Source organism: Eulemur rufifrons, chromosome 23 (assembly GCF_041146395.1).
Source record: "Eulemur rufifrons isolate Redbay chromosome 23, OSU_ERuf_1, whole genome shotgun sequence".
NCBI lineage: Eukaryota > Metazoa > Chordata > Mammalia > Primates > Lemuridae > Eulemur > Eulemur rufifrons.
In genome coordinates this window covers 31,111,339-31,132,165 of record NC_091005.1, presented here as the reverse complement: position 1 = coordinate 31,132,165, position 20,827 = coordinate 31,111,339, and the positions used below count along the sequence as shown (strand labels likewise).

Sequence of the window (20,827 nt, the reverse complement as noted above, 5' to 3'; positions counted from 1 at the left end):
ACCCAACTTGTTTATTTAGATGGCCTAGGAGAAATAACCCAAAAAAATAAGCCCTAGCTGGTATAAAATAATTCATTCTGGCCGCTAAATATAATAACAATGAAAAAGTACACTAAGAAATGAAAGAAATCAAGCCAAGCACTCTTATGAAGATTAATCCATGGACTTACTCGTCACACTTCTCATGGCCACTGACCTATTGCTATACGACTATGATTTCAGTAACTGTAAGAAAGGCAGTACTGGAAACAAGAATGTGGCCATATTTTGGGTTAGTAACTAAAATGATGTCTCCCTCATTACCAAAATGCCCTGTCAGAAATTTGGATTAAATTATCCTGGTACATGAGTCTATTTTGAGGAAATAAATGATAACAAAAAGGAAGAGTTGTAAAAAGAACAAAAATTTCTCCTTAATACAGAAATCTTTCCAAATTTCTGGGGGAAATCCTGTATCCTTCACATCTTTCGATCAAACATAACAGTTTTACTCAAAGATAGCTATCTTAATTCTTTAAGTAATGACATGGCTAACATCAAAATAGATCCATAATGGATGCATTCAAAGCTATTGAAACAAAAACAGAAATCTCTCTCTCTCTTTTTTTTTTTTTTTGAGACAGAGTCTTGCTCTGTCACCCTGGGCAAAGTGCAGTGGTATCACTGTAGCTGACTGTAACCTCAAATTCCTGGACTCAAGTGATCCTCCTGCCTCAGCCTCCTGAGTAGCTAGAACTACCGGTGCATGCCATGACACCTGCTAATTTTTCTATTTTTAGTAGGGCAGTGGGGAGGGTCTCACTCTTACTCAGGCTGGTCTTGAACTCCTCAGCTCAAGCAATCCTCCTGTCTCGGCCTCCCAGAGTGCTAGGATTACAGGCATGTACCACTGTGCCCTGCCTCTTCCTTTTTCTAAAATAATAAATTTCATTTTTCTTTTTTCCCCATAATAGCAAATAAATATCATTTTAGGCTCCTATCAGCTTTAAGAAAGAGTGAATTTAGTGTCAATACTACTTAGCAAAGTAGTTTCCTATGTGAAAGATTTTATGTTTAAGTTTAAAATCATCCCAAGAAAAGCAAGTACATACGTACTCCATAATCAGTGGCTCATCTTGAAAAGTCCTATTGAGTATGGTCATGTTGTTAGGATCTGGAAAGAGAAAAAAAAAAAATATATATATGTATATATAATATACATAAATTAACAGGGGTTTGATATTATTTTTTATATCTACACTTAGGAAAAATATTATTTTATTCTTTTCAAGATTTGTCTCTAATTTATTCCAACTATTATCATTAATAATATACTGTAAATCTAATTTACATGCACATCAAGCTTGTAAAGATAAAATATTGGGAGGACACATTTTATTATACAATGAATGTACTTTACAATAATTTCCTTTTGAGGCTCCCATCTAAATGTCTCTCAGCTGAGTCTTTATATACACTTTAGTACTAGAGCAATTGACAATTAACAAGGTTTTGGCGTAAAGATGTCAATATATGCAAAACTTCCTGACTCTAAAATGTTCACGATTAAATACAAGCAGCATTTTTACACGTAGTACTCCTTCTTTAAATACTTACTGACTGAATGAATATAAAGTATTTATCAACATTACTGCTTATATTCCCAAATGTGATCAAAAAACAAAACTGCATTTGCTCTCTTTGAAATCTGGCTCCAAGGGCAAAGCTGTCTATTTAGGTGTAATTAAGTGGCTTTTGAATGAGGCAGTGGCTCAGGGCTGTAATCCTAGCACTCCAGGAGGCCAAGGTGGGAGGATTGCTTGAGCCCGGGAGTTTGAGGTTGCTGTGAGCTAGGCTGATGCCATGGCACTCTAGCCCAGGTGACAGAGTGAGACTCTGCCTCAAACAAACAAACAAAAATAAATTAAGTGGCTTTTCAGGTAAGACTTGAAGGTTTCAGAGGGTTAGATATGGCAGACTCAACCTGTACTTCAACTTTTTTGTGCTTTCCTGTACTGAGGATACTAGAAAACAAAAATAACATTTCCGAGATAACCTTGTATCTGAGATGCTGAATAAAAGTCTTGCCAAACAGATACACTGTGAGTTTCAAAGGCATGAGTGAGACCAAGGCTGTGCCTCTGCTGTTTCACTCTCAGTGCCTGCTCACGGAATCAAGGGACCAGGTACAGCATCCGTTCTGCGGGTGAGAATCATAGCTGGCGCAGCATCATTACGGCAGTTGTTGCCCAAGTGGCCACTTCTGATAGTTAAAAGAGCCAATACCTTCTCTGATGCCTCTGGGGATTGTTCATGAAAGCTCAACCTACAGTTTGTTCTTTAGCCTTCCCAATGATTCTGTAAGCCATTAAAACCCTTTAATAAATCGTCTCTTCTTAAAGCTAGCAAGAGTGGATTTTGTTCCCTGGAATTCACACCAGACCAGTTCTCGGTTTAAAAGAAAAATCAGAAAATGAACTTTTAAAAAAGTTTTTACAGACCAGGTGTGGTGGCTCACACCTATAATCCCAGTGCTTTGGGAGGTCAAGGTGAGAGGGTAGCTTGAGGCCAGGAGTTCCAGATCAGCCTGGGCAACACAGTGAAACTCTGTCTTTACAAAAAAATGTAAAAATTAGGTGGGCACGGTGGCCTGTAGTCCCAGCTACCCTGGAGGCTGAGGCAGAAGGATCACTTAAGCCCAGGAGTTCAAGGTTACAGTAAGCTACGATCATGCTATAGCTCTCCAGCCTGGACAATAGAGTCAGAACCCATCTCTTAAAAAAAAGTTCTTACAATTACTGACACCCAAGAGTAGTATTTTTGAACTGATTTCAGAATAATATTTAGTTACATTTGCCTTTCATATCCAATGATAAATATTAAAAACTCTTAAAACAAAACCAAATTCACCTAATGTTTGATTTTGTCCCCAGAAGATAACAGCTCCTAATTCACTGGTGGCATGATTTTTGGGAAGGTATGTCAGAAGGACATCCATTTGTGAATCTCCATCATAATCCCCAGGGACTACACTTGTTATCAACGCACTGTGATTCCTAAAAGAAACAAGCATTTAAAAATATCCATATGAGTTATAATAAAAAGGACATCTCTATATTTCTACCTTATGAAAATATTTCAATTGAAAATGTAAAATTTCACAGAACTGATTCATCTCCTCTTCATTAATATCTCATCATCCCTCCTGTATTTAGATCTCTTTGGTCTACAAAAGAGTTCAGAATAAATGCAGAATAGTCTTAAGAAGCAAGATAAATCTGAAATATATCAAGAGAAAACTTGTTTGCCTAATATAATCCTTTTATTTAGTTCCTTTGTCAAGGACACCAAGACATTTGGATGGTGTTTAAAATAAATAGAGGCTCATCACAATTAACTGCTATAACAGCAAGGAATATCACTGTGATTTTGTCAATTAAAAGATACTATTTATAAAATATTTAATGTGGATTTTAATGCAAATTCAAAATTTATAGCGAAAATTAAATAATCACTTTACTTCTGAAAGCTCATAGAGATTCACAACGGATAACAAGGTTTTACCAAACTTGGCAATCAATGGGCTATACATACATATATATCTAATTTTATATTTTTAATAATAAAATAATTCTAAAATTATTAAAATTAACCTTGAAAACTTAACATCTTGGAGTTTTGTCATGTTGTCTGAGTGACCCAACCAAAACAATAGGCCTTAAATTCATTTTACATTTAATTCTACTTAGAGCAAATATCAAGACAGCAAATTTCCAATTAGACTATGGATAATTATTTTCTAAATGCATCAGTGGTAGTCCCTTTTCCCTCACACTCAGCACGGCAAGAACCAAGTAAGTGGTTTATTTATGGAAAATCTCAGGCATTCAGGATTTAAGTTACAGCAGCATGTAAGATTTTGGCCTTATGCTAAAAACAGAAAGTTAATGGAAAGTCTACAAAAGGGACCCTTGCCCCCAGCTCTTCCCTATTCCTCTAATGCCAGCCAGCCAGGAACATACACACAGGCAAGAGATGGTAGACAGGTCCTACCAGGAAAATGTCTCCAATAAGCTCTTTAGTGCCTTATAAATATGAATAGACACCTGCCTTTAAAGAAAATATGAATAGTAAAGAGAGCAAAAACAAGCAGCAATAAGGAACCTGAAGAGAACAGAGCTAACGGAAGAAAAAAAAACTTTAAAATTATACTTGAGGCAAGAGAAGAAAATACATTCTCAAAAAAAAGAATAACATGCTAAGAGCAAACACCAGTAAGAGAATAAAGAAAACATTGGAAATTAAAAATATGATAGCTAACAAAAAACAATTTAATAAAGGCTTAGCAGGATAAAGTTGAGAAAACCTCCTAGAAAGGAAAATAAAACAAAATGACAAAAAATAAAACCCCCAAAACCCAGATAAGATAAAGGAATAAAAGATGAACCCAGGCAGACCAATAACCAACTGATAGGAATTCCTGAAAGGGAAAAAAACAAAAAATTATCAAAGAAATAAGAATATTTCAAAAAGCTCCCAAGAATAGAGGCCTCCAACTTGAAAGGGCCCACCTAACTTCCAGCACAGTAAGTGATAAATAATCTACACCAAAGCACATCATCATGAAATCAAAGCAAAATGGATAAGGAAGAGACTATAGCCTCCAAAATTAAAAATAAAACAAGTTACAGTTAACGATTAGGAGAAAAAGGATTGAATTTTAAAACAGCAACCCATGAAGTTAGAAGACAATAGCTAACTAAAGTGTTCAGAGCAGGTAGAAAAAGTTTTGGACATGCAAGTATCTACCATGTACCCTTTCTCAGGAATTTCTTGAAGGATGCACTCCAGTGAAGTAAATGAGGAAATAAAGACAAACATGGCACAAGATCCAAGAAACAGGTTTTGGGCAAAGAACAGCAAAGGGGAAGTCCCCCAACAGTAAGTGCAGAAGGCCTGGAGAATGAATCAAGATTGAGTAGGAATGTAGAGGACCCAACGCAGAAAACAAAAATGCATGATAGATTTATGGCCATTATGATGGAACAGCTATAATGACATTAAGAATATGTACACAGAAAACTATTCAATCTATTTTTTAAAAAGTAATCACTTACTCTGGGGGTAAGCTATAGAAGAAATGAAATATTGTACACTGCTTGGTTTTGAAGTACATAGAAACCACATGGTTGAAATGTAAACAATGATTACTGATTTAACTAAAAATTATGACATAATTATAAAGATGCTAAATTGTTACCGATGCTGTCAAAAAACCCAAAAGATGAACATTAAAATATAACTCAAGAAATTTCAGTGTAAATATTTATTTTAAAATATGGATATAAGAAACAATTAAAAGTTTTAAAAGTGGTTGCATCTGAGAGAAAAAACAGGGGAAGAGGGGAGGAAAAGGGTGAAGGATAGTTATTTTTACTTTGAAAAATATTCTAAAATACAGACAAGAGTTTCTAAATTTTAAAAGTATGTAAACAATTAACATTTCATTAATCAAAAAAGAGAAATTAATTGTGATTTTTGTTTTAACTTAGCAGAACCCAAGCCCCTTCTTATAGCCTTTAAATTTCCTTCTAATCTTCCAATAAAAATCACTTCTAGGCAGTTAGTTCATTTCTTGTATATATTTATCAATTTTTGTTCCTTCCCCACTCAAGCATGCTGACATCCAGTACCCAGAAACATTTCTTAAGAGGGATAAGTTCCTATTTACCCGCTTACAACTTTCTTCTCAATCTTCTAATTCAAGTCCATTTTTTTCACAAGTTTGAGTTGACATAAAATATTGTAGTTTGAGCACTAATTAGCCCACATAATGACTTTTAAAAAACAGTTTCCTTAGGAAAGTCTTTGATTTTCTACATACCAACTCATTCTGCACATTGTTAACAAGTAGATCAATTTAAAATACTGTTTTCTTTTTTTCAATGAATAATTATTGAGCATGCACAGTATTAATTATGTGCTGAGCACAAAGATCTATAAAGATGAACTAATTTGCCCAAGATTACCATTAGCTAGTGAGCACAGTCCAGACTGGAACCCAGGTCTCCTGAGTCTCAGCTCTGGATTCTTTACAAAGACATTCACAGCCCTACACAATCTGGCCCAACCCTACCTATACAACTTCCCACTATTATCTTAATATATTGTTTTCATCATCTCTCCTTTGCAAAAAGACCCCTTTTCTCACGGGACTGAGTTCAAACTTCTGATATTTATGAATGCTCCCAGTCTGCCCTGATCACATCCTCCTAGTGCACAATTGTCCAAAATGTTCCTTCCACTTCTGTCAGGCAGATCTTTCCCCTTCTTTTCACAACATGCTGTTTTTACTGTCATCTCTTACAAATGCTGTGTCCCCAAACTTGACAGCTTCACCTAAATTTTGCTCATACTAAGGTCAAGCTCAAGTTCTATGACTCCCTGGAAGCTGCCACTTTGGCCTGCACTGACCCAGCCTTTTTGAATTTAGACAGCAATCAATTCTTGCTTCTTGTAGTTTCAATACTGTGTTGCCTCACTATCACTGGGCGGGTCACTCTTTTGTGCAATTACAACCATATTTAAAAAAAAAAAAAAGACCTATTATTTGAACAATTTTATAAAAATTCAGATAATTTCAAAAACTTGATTAGAACTCCTTCAAAATCAACCTTAAAAACTCAACAGCTATCAGTTAGGAAACAAAAAAATTAGAACAGAGATCGCTGATCTTTTCCCCACTGCAAACTAGGTTCCCACTGCAACACATGGTTGACATGAGCCTCCTGGGAGTGACCTGCTCCTAACACACTCAAGAAAGCATATTAGATTGCAAGGAAATGAAGTGTTTATACAGGAACAGACCCGATTCCACTCAAATTTATTTATTTAAAAATAAATCACTTTTAAACTTTGGTACATTCACTATTTTTCCTACCAAATCACTTGCTACTCATACCTCCTAGCTAATGGTTTTGTGTTACCACAACACAGGTAAAATTGATTTCAGAGACAATCCAACCAGCTATTGCATATCAATTATCATGCTAATGACTAAGGTTTTACAGAAACAAACCTATTTGTACTTACTTCAAGGATACCTTTACTTTAGGTTTAAAATAGGGTGCATTCTGGTCTGCCAAAAAGATGATTAAATCATTTCCTAAAAGAAACAAATATATGATATCAGAAAAATGTTTCCTGGTTAGACATCCAATCAGTGGTTACGAGAAGCCTTCTGGGCACTGGTATCAACAAGAAAACTTTTACTCTACCCCAGTTCTTCTGCCTGCTCAGGAATAGTCCCACCAGCCTAACAGGGCCAACTAACTGTATATCACAAGTTCAATGTTCAAAGCAGCAGAGAAATAAGAAAGATCAACACGGAAAAATGTAGTTGATCAAGACAGACTGAAGCCAATGTGTATGGATTCTGCCAGGAGTCAGACCAGCTGACTTAAAAGAACCTGCCTTGTAACTATTTGTCAAGCCTTGTCTTCCCTAAAGCTAACAACGCTGCCCCTTATAAAGCTGTTCAGTACATCACACAGATGCATCACACCAAGGATGCAGGAACTCCCACTGTACACATCTGATGACAAGGACAAAAGCATGCAAGCAGAAAATGCTGAATCCCCCAAGACACTCCTCCTGTGGCTCCTATGGAACCATTCCCCAGGTTAATGCACTGTTAAGTTCAATTAGCACTCATTGGAATGACCTTTGAAATTGTTCAGTCAAACACAGGCCATCTTTAAAGTCAAGGAGAGTCTCTGTACCCAGTTTGGATGGAGTAGCTACAGGTTTGGCAGTATGTTGCAAAATGGGGAATCATACAAAGATTGGGAAAATATCCTGGGTCCACAAGAGGCTCTGGGGTCCTGGCAAGGGCCCTAAGAAGTCTGGTTCAGGATTCTATCAGTCAAGCTCTGAGTCTGCTTTACACTTCCTCTTCCTTCCTTCATGGCCTTGACCTTTAAGGAGCATCTACTTCTGTGGGTACTCCAGAATGCTAAGATCCCCTAATGCCCACTGTCAGCATCAAGACCACCTAAGATTAGTTTAGTGATGGTCAAAGCAAAGAACTTCCAAGAACCAAAAATTGGCAAAGAAAGCAGAGATCCGGAGGACTAGGGTGGTGACCAAGGTGAGGAAGGTGTACACAAAATAGGCAATTCAAGAGGGAGGAGAGTCTGCTGTTTGAGAATGTCTCCCCAAGGAGGCTCTGGGTTTATCAGTGGTCCCTGCAAAATGCTTGCGTGAGCTGTTTAGTGTTTAGGGCCTTGGAAGGGCACAGTAGCTTCAAAGAAAGCTGGTACCCTGACAAAAGGACGGGAGGGTAAATTAGGTAAGTGGGGAGGCAAGGAGAAGTTCCCTATGAGAAGAAACTATCAAGCTGCATGTTTTCCTGTTCATCGATAGGGAAGGAAGATTGAAGTAAAGCAGAAGAAAAAGAAAAGGCCTTGGGAGTGAACGTGGAGGCAAGCTCCAAAGACTTCTGGAAATCAGAAAGGTCTTGGGATGGCAGGTGATTCCACCGGGAAGACGTGGTGCGTGGGTGAAAGCAGCGGGATTCTGGGAAAAAACTGGGGTGCTGTCATGGCTTTTGGGGTAAGTCAAACTGTAAGGTGGCCAGGTCAGGACCTGAGGTTGGAAAAGGTCTAAGGGGCAAGCTGTCAAGAATGCTGGAGATAAAGGAAAGGTCACAGGGCTGGGAGAAAAGGACCGGGAGATTCTGGAGGACCGGCTATCGGGGCAAGGGGTGTGGGGAACACCGGGAGGGGCACACGGACAGCGGACAGAGGGAGGGCCCGGCAAGCACTGACTTTCCCGCAGCACGAAGAGGTCCGTCTGCTTGTCGGAGTTGAGGTCTCCGAAGGCCGCCAGGGTGCCCCAGGCCTCGGCCCCAAAGAGCTCGCCTGTGACGTTGTGCAGCGCCCGCGCCGGGACCGGCCCGACTCCCAGCAGCGCGAGCCCCGCAAGGAGCGGCGCCAGCAGCGCCCAGGACCCCGGCAGCCGGCCCGCCGCCGCCATGGCAGCCCCTCGGCCCCCGCCCGTCGGCCCAGCGCCGCGCTTGACGGCAGCCGCAAAGCACGGCGCCGCCGGCTGAGAGAAAAGGCGCTCAGCCCCGGTGCGCGTACGAGCCTCGGCCGGCTCCCCTCTCACTCTCTCCTAGGACCGCTCTTCTGACGCTAGAAAGGCTGTGGAGCTAGGGTCAAATTCGCTTTCGCGCTCACTTCCGGCCGGCGCGCCTCTCGACAGTGTCGCGCGGGGGGGCGGGGCCGGGAGGGCGGTAATGACAGGCAGCCCCGGGGGCGGTGGCCAAGGCGGCTGCCGGAGCGCCATGGCGGGGGCAGCGGGACTCATGACCGAAGTGAGCTGGAAGGTCTTGGAGCGAAGGGCTCGGGTCAAGCGCTCAGGTTTGGCTGGCTGGGGCGCCGCCCTCTACCCCTCAAGCACCTTGGGCGGGAGGCAGGTGGGGGTCCTGGAAATGAACCTGTGCCCCTCGTGTTTTTCCTTAGAAAGCAGGCGGCGGCCCCGGCCTGGCTCCTGATATCTCCCCTTTATCTCTAAAAATTAGATGGCTGACCCAACTCCACTCTGTGTGTCCTCCAACTCTATTTTGTGTGTGTACCCCTCAGAAAGTAGGAGGCGGTCCCAACTTTGCACGGTGTCTTTCCCCATAGAAATCAGGCGGCGACGCATTCCTGGGAGAGTGCGTCCTCCTTATGAGTGTTCCTCTGTACAAGTCAGATAGCTTCATCAGATCAAGTCAAATGGGGCTATGATCTGACCCTGGAAAGCCGGTGGCTGGTCGTTGCCTTATGTCGTTTATCCCCTGTTACATTTCCCAGTAGTTCCCTGCTGTAGCAGAAACTGAGAGAGACAAGGCCTCAGGTCACGAAGTGGGTCAAGTAGAGCCGAGTTAGGGCTCAGAAGGAAGCAGTCTTCTTCCCTGGCCAAGTGGCCCGAGGTCGCTTAGTTTCCACTTGTGGCTCCCAAGCGTGGCCAGGAAGGTCAGAAGACACCAGTGCAGGCGGTTATAACAGTTCAAGTGTCCTGAACTGACTTATTCAAATTGCACCGTCATGACTTTCAAGTTAACACTTGTGGCTGCTAACTCCTCCAGGAGCTGGTATTGAAACTTCCCTTATTCCTGGCTGGCTGGATATAATCTTGAACAAAAAGTGTGCCTATAGACAGGAAGGGTGGTGGAATGACAAGCCAAATAAGGACTTTCCCTTTTAAAGGATTGGAGAACTATATGTTATTATTGGGGGACGTGGAAGGCATTGCCTGGGAAAATTAACTCTGCATTTGCGTTGTTATTAAGAGATTTTTTTTTTCCTCAGCTAATGTGCCCCCATTATGTTTTGGGCTTTCCTTATTTATGAAGGTCTTAGTTGTCCGTTGTGCATACCAACTTTTTTTTTAATTGGAGAAAGTATCTAATTTCATAAATCACATACCCAATCTTTGTTGCCAATTTCATGGTTTTTATACCTTAAAAGAAGTTCTGCATTTATTAGTCTTGTAGTAAAACTACCACCCACAGAGTATGACAGAATTTTACTTTAACAAAAGCAGTCCTTAGTACATCTTAAAACCAATAGTTACTTGGAATAGTCACATATATTTTTGTTTCACACTTTTTCTTAAATTTTTTTTTGTGTTTGATATAGAAACATTGAGTTGGCTACTAACAATGTGGCTATCAGGGCTATAAAAATTGTTACTGGATTGATTATGTCTGGACAAAGAGAGTAACCAGAATTTTCTTACAGGAAACTGAGCGCTGCTCCCAACGTATATTTTTGCAACATTTCTCTTTTCTTTTATCAAGCACATAGAGTTTTTCTTCTTCAGTCTTTGTTTTTTTCTGAAATGCATGTCATGACAGTAAGCTTTGAAAACCTTACTTCTCTTTTCTTAACTGAGAAAAAAATTTAAGTTTTATTTAACTTATGCAGTTACTTAAATCTAGTTTCATTTGCAAAGTAGTTAAATGCATATTATCAGTGTTGAATATTCTTTATGTTTACATCGTAGTAGTAAAAAGGGATGCCAGTTGAAGTCATTCCTCCAAATTCATAGTTATGTTTGAGGTTTAGATTCTTATGAAAACCTTATGAAGTATAGGTGATAAAATTTCTTGAGCGAATCATTTACTTCCTGTGTCATTAAAAACAATCAACTTGATTCTGTTTGTTACTTTTAGAAGAATATATAAACAGAGGTTTGTTTGAAAGTGGACTAACCTGACTGGGTACAGACTCCTCTGCAGGGTTCTGAGCATTGTTACATAGTAACATAATCACTTCACTGCACATTAGAGGATACTACTCTTATGTAATGTTTAATAAGTGGATATTATGTATTTCCTGCTTCATCCATATAAGCAAATACAATTTGTCAAAGCAAAGAAAATCAAATTTTCAAGTCATAGAAGAGAAAATAAAATTATAATGATCCACAATTACTACCTTTGTTGCATACTGCATCATGTTAATAACTGCTCACACTGCTTTCAATTAATCTAACACTGATTGCTTCTAACCTTCACTAACCAGTTTTAAAATTGCTGTAGTTTAGCCTGCAACGCTTATGATTAGCGTCAACAATTTGAAATGGCCAGCTCACCTGATGCAGTCGTCTCCTCTCCACCAGCTTTCTTAAGGTCTGGTAAGTGTGTAGACCCCAAAAGGGTCACTTGGTAATTTTAAATACCTGTATTTCTGAAGGTTGATGTTACCATAATATAGCAGTTTGGTTTTATTTCCTCCTTGGTGGGCCCAGGCCTGACCACCATTTCTGCTAGTGTCAGCCTTGGGTTTGCATTGTATTTGGAATGTGGACTGTGTTTTTGTTGTGTGGGGCATGAGGACAGAGAGTGGACATTTGTAAGCTGTTTCACTAGGGGCAGTTCCTTAGTGTATGGGAGCCTCAATTTTCAAACGGGTACATATATTATCTTCCTAAATGATTTTTGTCTTCTTTCATAATGGAAGTAAATTTTATGTGTTAGAAATTTTTGGTCAACATCCCACTTATCTGTTCTTCATCGACTCCCTATGGGGTAGGTATTATCATACATGTTTTCATAGATTGGAAAAACACTTGCCCCTGGTCCTGAGACTGTTCTGTTTTAAGGCCATGTGCTTTGTGCTTTATCCTGTGGCTTCTTGGTGTAAGGGCTGGAGGAGATGTTGGCACAGTGGCTCTTAGACTGTTGTGTTGATGCACCGCTTTAAGAGCTAGATTAAAGCTGTGGAATTGCTCCTCAGAAGAGTGCACATGATTTTGAAAACAATTTCTGTGTCGTTCACGGACCTAGGAATGACATAAATAATTCTCATCAGGAACCAGGCCTTTGGATGTATTCAGTCTCACTTTACAGAAGAAACAAGCTTTGTTAGGTGGCCGCATAGCTGAAATGAAAACAGAAGCAGCCTTTAGGACCCTTTTCTGTATGTTTTGACCCACCTTGCGCCATTTTAAACCTGTTATATGTCAGAACACTCTGGAAGAAGCCTGTTGGTAAGAGGCTACTTTGTCTCTAATGTGTTTCAAACAGAATATTCAAACCTCAGGAGTCATTAACAGCAAATATAAGATGGGCACTCCCAAACAGTGAGAGTGAAAGTTCTTTGGCTTCACCATAGCCATTCAGAAGTAGTTCCTCCTTCATTTCTAGTTATACCTGTTTGGCAAGATAGAGGAGGAAAATCTTGAAGAAAAGAAATAGGAAACAGCCTAGGAAGAATCAAACAGGAGAAAACAAAACATACACTTTAAGGAATAAAAATAATTCCTGTTGTCATCAGCCAAATAACAAAATATTATATGTAACAATGCCAGTTGATTTCTGATAGTACTTTTGAACCAAAGGAACAGGAGGACATATATCTCTGGACTGCATTTTCTTTCTTTATAAGCACCAGGCTTTGTGTTCTGTCTTGGCTTTCCTGCTAAGTGTTTGTTGGGTTTTCGGCACTAACTAAGTCATTCAGTAGGAATGGGGAAATAGAATGTTAAGATATACTTTTATGCATTAATAGTACTGGAAATTTCTAAACTTAAGAACTGTGCTTTAACATTACATTGAGTGTTTGAAGGCATATACAAAAAACTTTTCTAGTACCATGCCATTAAGTTGAAATTGAATGCACCAAGAAACAAAATAGAAAAATACCAAACTTCGGGGTTGTAATTCATTTTAAAGAATGATTTTTTATGAATAACTTTCAATATTTATACTTTTTTTGGAAGTTCCCCTAAGCAAAACTATAAAGAAATACTTAAAAGTTTTATCTGTTAAAATAATAAATGCCCCAAGTGGTTTGTATTTATAATTTATTTACTAATTTAGAAATACTACATTTATGTTGGAAATGATTTTCTTTCCTCTATTGTAGTACCCTGGACATTATCATTGTATGAGAGTGTTTTCTTGCTTGATTTCATTTAACGATAATTTTAAAGCATGTCCTGGGTTCGCAGCTGAACTTTTTACTTTTGGCTAGAAACCATCCAATATTGCCAAAAATAAGTTTTCAACATACCTGATTTGTTTCATGTATTTTAACCCTCTTTATTCCTCCTGGATGTTTATGCTTTTTATTTTTTCTTTGTTTCTACTGTTTATTGAATTTAGCTTGAGCCCTGCATTTCTATGTGTGTGTACTTGAGTTGTGCTTTGACTAATCATGTATTAGTATGTGCTGTGGTTAATTGTAATATGTTTTGACTGCTTAAGTTGAAAGAGAGATCTAGATATCCAGGTTTTCTTTAAAGAACCTTGGAGTAAAATGTACAAGACCGTGAATTTATAAAGAAATTAAACAGCCAAAATAAATTAAATAATTATTAGGGAAGGAATGTGGCATTCAGTACCTCAGATTGCTTGTATTTCTCATGTGACCACTGTGGTTATACATTCAATATATTAAGTTAGTAGAGTTGAGCAGCTCTAACAATCACCTTGGCATTATAGTTCAACTATCTGGGGTAATGGTTGTGGTGTATTGTGATGAGGTAGTAAACGGCTTGGCATTTTTGCCTTTACTCTTAAATGACAAATATGTTAAGAAATTATTCCTTATTAAAATGAATCGTCAGCTTATGTCTATCTTGACTCCCTATGTTTATCAGCATCTGGTAAAGTGGGTTTTAACATGTGACTTGAGTTTTTTCCTTTACTTGTTTCTCATTACATTCTTTGATTAATTTTCTTTTATTTATTTGATTTCATGAGTGTATCAGTGCCTGGTAAAGTTTTATTGTATCTCCTGGTCAAAACTCAACTTTTTGTTTTGCGTCTCTGACATTATTCATTTTAGGCATTTATATAGCAGCATTGTTTTTAGCCTAATGTAACTGTTAACTAATCAGAAAGATTCTTGTGACCTGACGAGGCCATTGGCCGGAGGCTTCTGGACTCTTTTGGGTCGTCGCCCCCTTTAGTAGCCTAATGAAAGAGTATGCATTTTGTGTTCAGTTATACCAGGATCTAATCATGGCTCTGTTGTTTACTATCTGTTTTATCTTGAGCAAGTTACTTGACATCCTTTTGAGCCTCAGCTTCCTGCTCTATAAAAATAAGGACAATAAAGCCTCCGTGAAGAGATTATTATGAGGATTAAACAAGATATTATACGTAAAACACTTGATTATTTAGTAGTTGCTAAATAAATTTAATTTATCTTTCCTAGAAATATGTCCTTTATTATTGCAATGTTGCTGATGTGTATTAAAGAGTATGGACTTATATACATGCAGACATGGTTACTTATCTCTCTCATTTTTCTGTCTACCCTCAAAGTAGCCATTTGATTAAGAAACATTAGCTTGAATCAGATTACCAAGAATTAAATATTAATAGAGCTGTGCTATTTAACAGTCCATTCCAATTTGTAAATTTAGCTCTCATTTTCATCCCATTTTTGTCAATAACTACTGCAACTCTAAAAAAATTGTTTCTGACAGTTTCCATGGAAACTCCTATCAGCTAGCGGGTAGAGTAGTTGTTATTTTATGTACAGTTAGAAGACATTTTTGTTTTATATTGGATATGTAATGGGCTCATTATTGATGGAAATTTCAGAAGCACTCATAAATTGTGTACTGCTTGGAGCTCAGATCTCCTTATTAGCTCATACCCTGTAATCTTATATGATTTACGAAATAGAGGCCATATGATATTCCTTAACTCTCTTGGCATGAAAATGATTGACCTTAAAGCTTACTCTCTTTCTGTGTCATTATGCCCAGCAAAAATGTTGCTTCAGATTTCATAAGTGCAATGGTTTCATGAAGAACACAACAGCTCGTCTCACTGCTTTAGATGATTACTGAATACTCACATTGTACATTCTAAAAGCTATTTTCCTCTTGCTGTTTTATCTTCAGTCTTTTGTGAAATCAGAGAAAGAGTAAGAGTAACTCCCCAGGATGCCTGCTTCTAATCCAAGTGCCTACTGAGCCTTTCCAAATGGGCATATATATGATGGACATCTCAAATGTAACCTGGCCAAAACAGAACTCTTATTTTCTACTCCTATGCCTATCCCAAACATGTTCCTCCTTAAATATTCTTCATCTCGGTAAACTAAACCATTATTCTTCCAGCTGCTCAAGCTAAAAATACACGGGTTACTTCTCTCCTTCCTTTACCCTTTTCATTCAGCTAATCTGTGAATCCTTTCTACTCCATCCCTAAAACACATACCAAATCTGTCTGTTTTTCTCCAACTGTCCTCCTGCCTTCCTAGTCCAAGCCACTTTTATTTCTGGTCTAGACTACTGAAATATCCTGGTTTCCTATCCTCACATTCTTGCCTCATGCAGTCTGTTCTTTACCCAGCAATGAGAAGGCTCTTTAAAAAACCTAAGTCACCTCATGTCACTTTCCTGCTTAAAATCTTCCCATTGTATTCTTCATTACCTTAGCGTAAAATCCGCACTCTCTTTCCTTGGGTGACAGACCCCCAGGTGACTTGGCTCTTGCCTGCCTCTCTGACCTGCTCATGGAATGGTCCTCTTCTCCGCTGTTCTCCCTCCATGCTGGCTTGCTTTGGGTCCATGAGGCAAATGAGTAGTAGCTGTTTCCTCTGCCTGGGAAGCTCTTCATACTGCTGTTTGGGTAGCTTGTTCCTTCCGGTTGTCTTTTAGGTTCTGATCTTAGATTCAGCCCCCATAGAAAGGCTTTTTCTACCCACCCAATTTAGTGGCCCCCCCAGACGCATCATTCTTAGTTTTAATTCTCTGCAGTGTTCCTCTTACTATTTAATATTTTTGTTTTTCTTGGCTTTCTTGTCTATCTTCATCTACTAGACTATAAGCTGTATGAGAGCAGAGACTTAATCCATTTTGTTCACTGCTGAATCCCAGAACTCACAAGAGTAGCTGGAACATAATAAATATTTGGTAAATGATATTGCTTAGAAAATACTGTTATTTATCACACCTGAGTCTCTCCTGCCCCCTTTGAGAGACAGTGTCATAATGTAGTTATTATACAAATTTTAAACTCATACAATTAGGCTCAAATACCAGTATTGGTACTTACTAATTGTGTGGACTTCTTTTGCACCTAATTATACAGTACAGCTAATAGTATGTCCCTCATTAAGTTCTTTTTTGACAATGAAATAATGTCTGTGAAGTACCTAGTGGTGATAGTAGTAGTACTAATAATAACAAAAATGATTTTCATGTTAATAATGATGACAGCAGTGACAACCTTTTAAGCAGCTAATCTTTCTTGAGTACCTAATATGTGACAAGCAGTGTTCTAAGTGTTTTACATCTAAATCTCACAACAATTCTTTGCTCTAAGTACTATTACTGTCCTCTTTTGAAAAAATCAAAACACAGACATAAAGTAACTTGCTTAAAGTTACTCAGCTGGTGAGTAACAGAGCTACTCCGGCAGAACCTCTCCTCCTGACCACTGCTACCTTCCCTGTCTTCATCATCCATAGTGCTAGAACTCCATAAATAAATGGCAGTAATTACTATTTGCATCTTGGTGATGCTCACTGTTCTTTCATTCATTTCAAACTAATTAATGTTTATTCCCTGATGTTGTAGGAAGTTTATAGTACATAATACCGGTCTTAGAGAGTCATAGCCTGGTGGAACTTTATGCAGAGCTCAGGTGACCAGTGCTTTTGCAAACGTGCAATCTCTCTCTCTCTCTCACCTCTCCCTCCTCCCTCTCTCACCCCCTGCCCCCACTTCTCCAGTTGTTTGCTACTGAACTTTGCTGCCTGTGGCTATCACCTCCCATTACACCACCTCCATCGTCAATGTACACTGCAAGTTGCGCCTGGGTGATTTTTCTGAAGCGAAGAGCTGCCCTGTGACTCCCTTACTTGCCACTCGTCAACTCTCCATCCTCTGCGGGATTGTGGGGGGAGACTTCAAGGAAGGCCCCTCTGGAAATGGCATTTAAGCTGTAGGAGGAAATAAGAACCAAGAGAGATGTTGGGGTACGGAGGCAGGTTCTAAGCTAAGGATTCTAGGGCAAGATAGAACTGGGTACTTACGAAGCGCGGAGGAGGCCACTGTGAGTGATAGGAATGCGTGAGAGTCTGGGGTGGGCAAGGTCTTGAGAGCCTTGAGGAGGTTTGGATTTTATTGTAAGTGGAAAGGAAAGCCATTGAAAGTATGAATTAATGAAGTTATGAGGCCTGATTAATATTGTATGGAAATCCTCTGGCTATTGTGTAAAAAATGGACTGCAAGGTGATGAGAAGGCAGGGAACAGCCTCATGGTAGAAGCCATGTGTTACATATCTCTTGGTTTAATACCCAGCACAGTGCTGGGTGCATGGGACACTCAGTTCTTGTTTAACAAGCAATGGCTGTGAAGGCATGGCTATTGACTGTGTCATTAGTCTGGATTCAGAAAATGTGGCCACCTTGATTACACATTAGAACCTGTCTACCATTTATGACATATCTGTGACTCAACAAACTAACTTTCAGAATGTGGCCCATTTAACACAGGACAGTTTGCCGTGTGTTTATATATTAATAGTAAAATCTTTAGCATTACAATAGTCTCTGTCCATATTTTGACAGCATATTGACCGTTCTGTTTCTGAGGAATAATCTACAAAGCTGCACAAGGTGCTTGATTCAGGCTGAAGGGTATATGTAGACATTTGCTTTACCTATTAAAAGGTAATGTGTTTGTAGAAGTTATAAAGGTTTTTGTTTTTACTGGTAAACACTTATGCAATTAGGACATGTCTTTATGGTTTTGGGGGTGTCTATTTTCAAATCCCTGATTAGAAAACAAATAACAGAAAATTTTAACTACATATGTTATTGTTATATACTTAGTCTTGTAAAATTAGTAAATGCTTTCTAATGGTTCATTGTAGCTTTCTATAATGTGTTTTTAATAAATTCACACTTGTTCTCATTTTTGTCACATTAGGCGTTGGCTGACTTGATTAGAAATGGTTTTAAAAAGGTGAAAAAATTGTTGCTGTTTTTTTATTTTACTATTTACCCCTTTTTCCTATATACTTTTAGTTTCTTTTTATTAACAAAAATATGACTACTTCTTAGTCCTTTAAAAAATTATTCTTCATTTTTAATTTCTTGATTTCATAGCTTTCTTCTCTTTCAGTTAATATTTCAGAAATTTTCTTGGGAAGTTGCTTTGTATAGACAAACAGATGTGGTATCTAAACATTAAGTGACTTCCAAAAACCACAATGAGAATCTTCTCTTTTTTAATGTTATTTTTAATTGATAAATAGTAATTATATATATTTATGAGATACAACTGATGTTTTGATATATGTTTACAATGTAGAATGATTAAATCAGGCTAATAAATCCATCCCTTCACATACTTTTTTTGGTGAAAACATTTAAAATGTTTAGCAATATTGAAATAAATGATACATTATTTAATATAGTAACTATTCTGTGCAATACATCATTAAAGTTTATTCTTCCTAACTGAAACTTTCTACCCTTTGATCAACATTGGAGAATCTTAAGTGTATAATTGAAATTGGTCATTTGTATAGGTTCTGATATGTTGTTGTATGTCACATGCATTATACATCATTAATTTTTAATTTGTTATATAAAATCTGAAAAACCTGATTATTTTACTCCCTTTGTTATCAATAACTTCACAGTGTTTACATGGCTGTCCTTTTGGGCCATTGAAGATTCAAGTCATGTAGCTCAGGACTGAACTTTGCAAACATATAGACCCTGGTCACGGAGGTGAACATTTACGCTGTTACTTGGATGATAGATCAAGTGTTATTACTAAAGCTATGACTAGGGACTGGAAAGAACAGGCACGGGGTCTGGGATTGGGCAATTGACCTATGGACAGTTCATCATACATATTTTAGCTTCCTGGTATGTTTTGAAAACGTGCTCATATTAGGTGCTTAACTTGTATTCTTTATTACATTTCTGTCTTCCTCCAGTAGTTGAACCACTGAAGAATTTTCTATCTATTTAAATTCATTTTTGAATGTGGTTACATTAACTTTGTAAGCTTGGTTATAAATATCTGATGATTGATTAGAGTTATAAATCATCAATATATCAAAAAGAATAAACCTGGCTTGTTTTGACTTCAGTCAGTGGACTATTTTTTCCATGGGGTTTTCAGCTCTCAGGGTAGTTTTGTTTATTTTTTATAATTCACATCTAAACTTTTAATGGCCTCTGTTTTAGGATGATTTCCTTCTCATCTTTTTTTCCCCCTGCCTTCTGAATATGTTTCATGAATTTCTACCCATGTAACTAAATAGCAGCTGTGCAAGTCTAACTCTTAAAAATTAAGGGCAAGGAACTAAACCTCTAAATTTACTGTGATCTTTGATGTTAAATGTTTTGATATAAATATTTACTGATAATATTTTGAGGATGGAAGTTTGGCATGTCTCAAGCAGTAGTATACTGTCTCTCACTCTTTTTCTCTCTTTCTCTGTAACTTGACCATAGATCCTGCTATCTTAATATAGGTGGCCTTACTAGTTCCTCTCTCCTTAAGCAAAAGTAATATATTTAACAAATTTTAAACAAGACAGTATCCTATGGTTAAATGATTCCAAAGTGGGCAGCACTGTTAGGCTTTGACCAATTTGGTTAGGTGATTTTATCTGCAAATTCACAGAGACCTGAAGCTCTAGAGAAATTGCACTGTGTATCATGAGGCTTTGCTAAGCATAGGAAATAGAGCCATGCCCCATTGGGTGACATTTCTCTTAACTCAGCAAACTTTCATGCTTCCAAATAATCTTTAAAAATATATCTTATTTTAAAATTAATTATTTAAAAAATAATCTTATTTAAGCATAATTTCATTTGGTATTATGGTACACATTGATAGAATTAATCATTTCTGTTGATGTTCTTTCTGCTTTGACAGTTTTTTTCATTCAAATTCAGCCTCTTTTAAATATGTCTTATATAGACATGTTGATTTTGAATGTAAGACCTTTCATTTGTGTTAAACAGCTTTTATATACTTTACTGATAACAAAGAAGTTTTCATGTTAAATATCTTTAATACAGAAGTATTTAAAATAAGAGCTTGTTTTTTAATTTACATATTTCTGAGGGTAACTATTTTTGCTTTGTGGAATCTTTTTATATGAGTTTTTATTTCTTGTTTATGTTAGTTCAGAGATCCTCTTGTTTGATTATGTTATCTTGTTTTTGTGGAAATATACAATGAAGCTCAATTAATTTGTTAGAACCACTTAATCCCAATTCTCAATAGGCTTGTAACTTTGATAATAATCATTTGCTCATTGGCCTCAAGGATTAAAAAAATAATCTTACCAGGGTATAA

At 37.8% G+C, this 20,827-nt stretch overlaps 2 protein-coding genes across 3 annotated transcripts in view; one reads left to right on the top strand and one right to left on the bottom strand.

The window, feature by feature from the left end:
• The window catches only part of ITFG1 (integrin alpha FG-GAP repeat containing 1), a 292,249-nt gene extending 283,033 nt beyond the window's left edge, over nucleotides 1-9,216 (bottom strand). Inside the window, exons 1-4 of one of the 2 annotated variants that reach the window (XM_069456742.1) lie at nucleotides 9,085-9,216; nucleotides 7,072-7,144; nucleotides 2,890-3,035; nucleotides 1,096-1,153 (exon numbers count right to left, since the gene is read on the bottom strand). In XM_069456742.1, the coding sequence (XP_069312843.1) occupies nucleotides 1,096-1,153; nucleotides 2,890-2,977 (146 nt within the window). In that variant the 5' untranslated portion in view covers nucleotides 2,978-3,035; nucleotides 7,072-7,144; nucleotides 9,085-9,216. Of the gene's footprint in view, nucleotides 1-1,095; nucleotides 1,154-2,889; nucleotides 3,036-7,071; nucleotides 7,145-8,807; nucleotides 9,048-9,084 lie in introns of those variants that run through there. The other variant, XM_069456741.1, reaches the window with a different exon arrangement.
• Nucleotides 9,217-9,322: 106 nt separating this feature from the next.
• Nucleotides 9,323-20,827, top strand: part of PHKB (phosphorylase kinase regulatory subunit beta) — a 208,904-nt gene continuing 197,399 nt past the window's right edge. Inside the window, exon 1 of the mRNA XM_069497809.1 lies at nucleotides 9,323-9,401. Coding sequence (XP_069353910.1) covers nucleotides 9,326-9,401 — 76 coding nt within the window. The 5' untranslated portion in view covers nucleotides 9,323-9,325. The remainder of the gene's footprint in view (nucleotides 9,402-20,827) is intronic.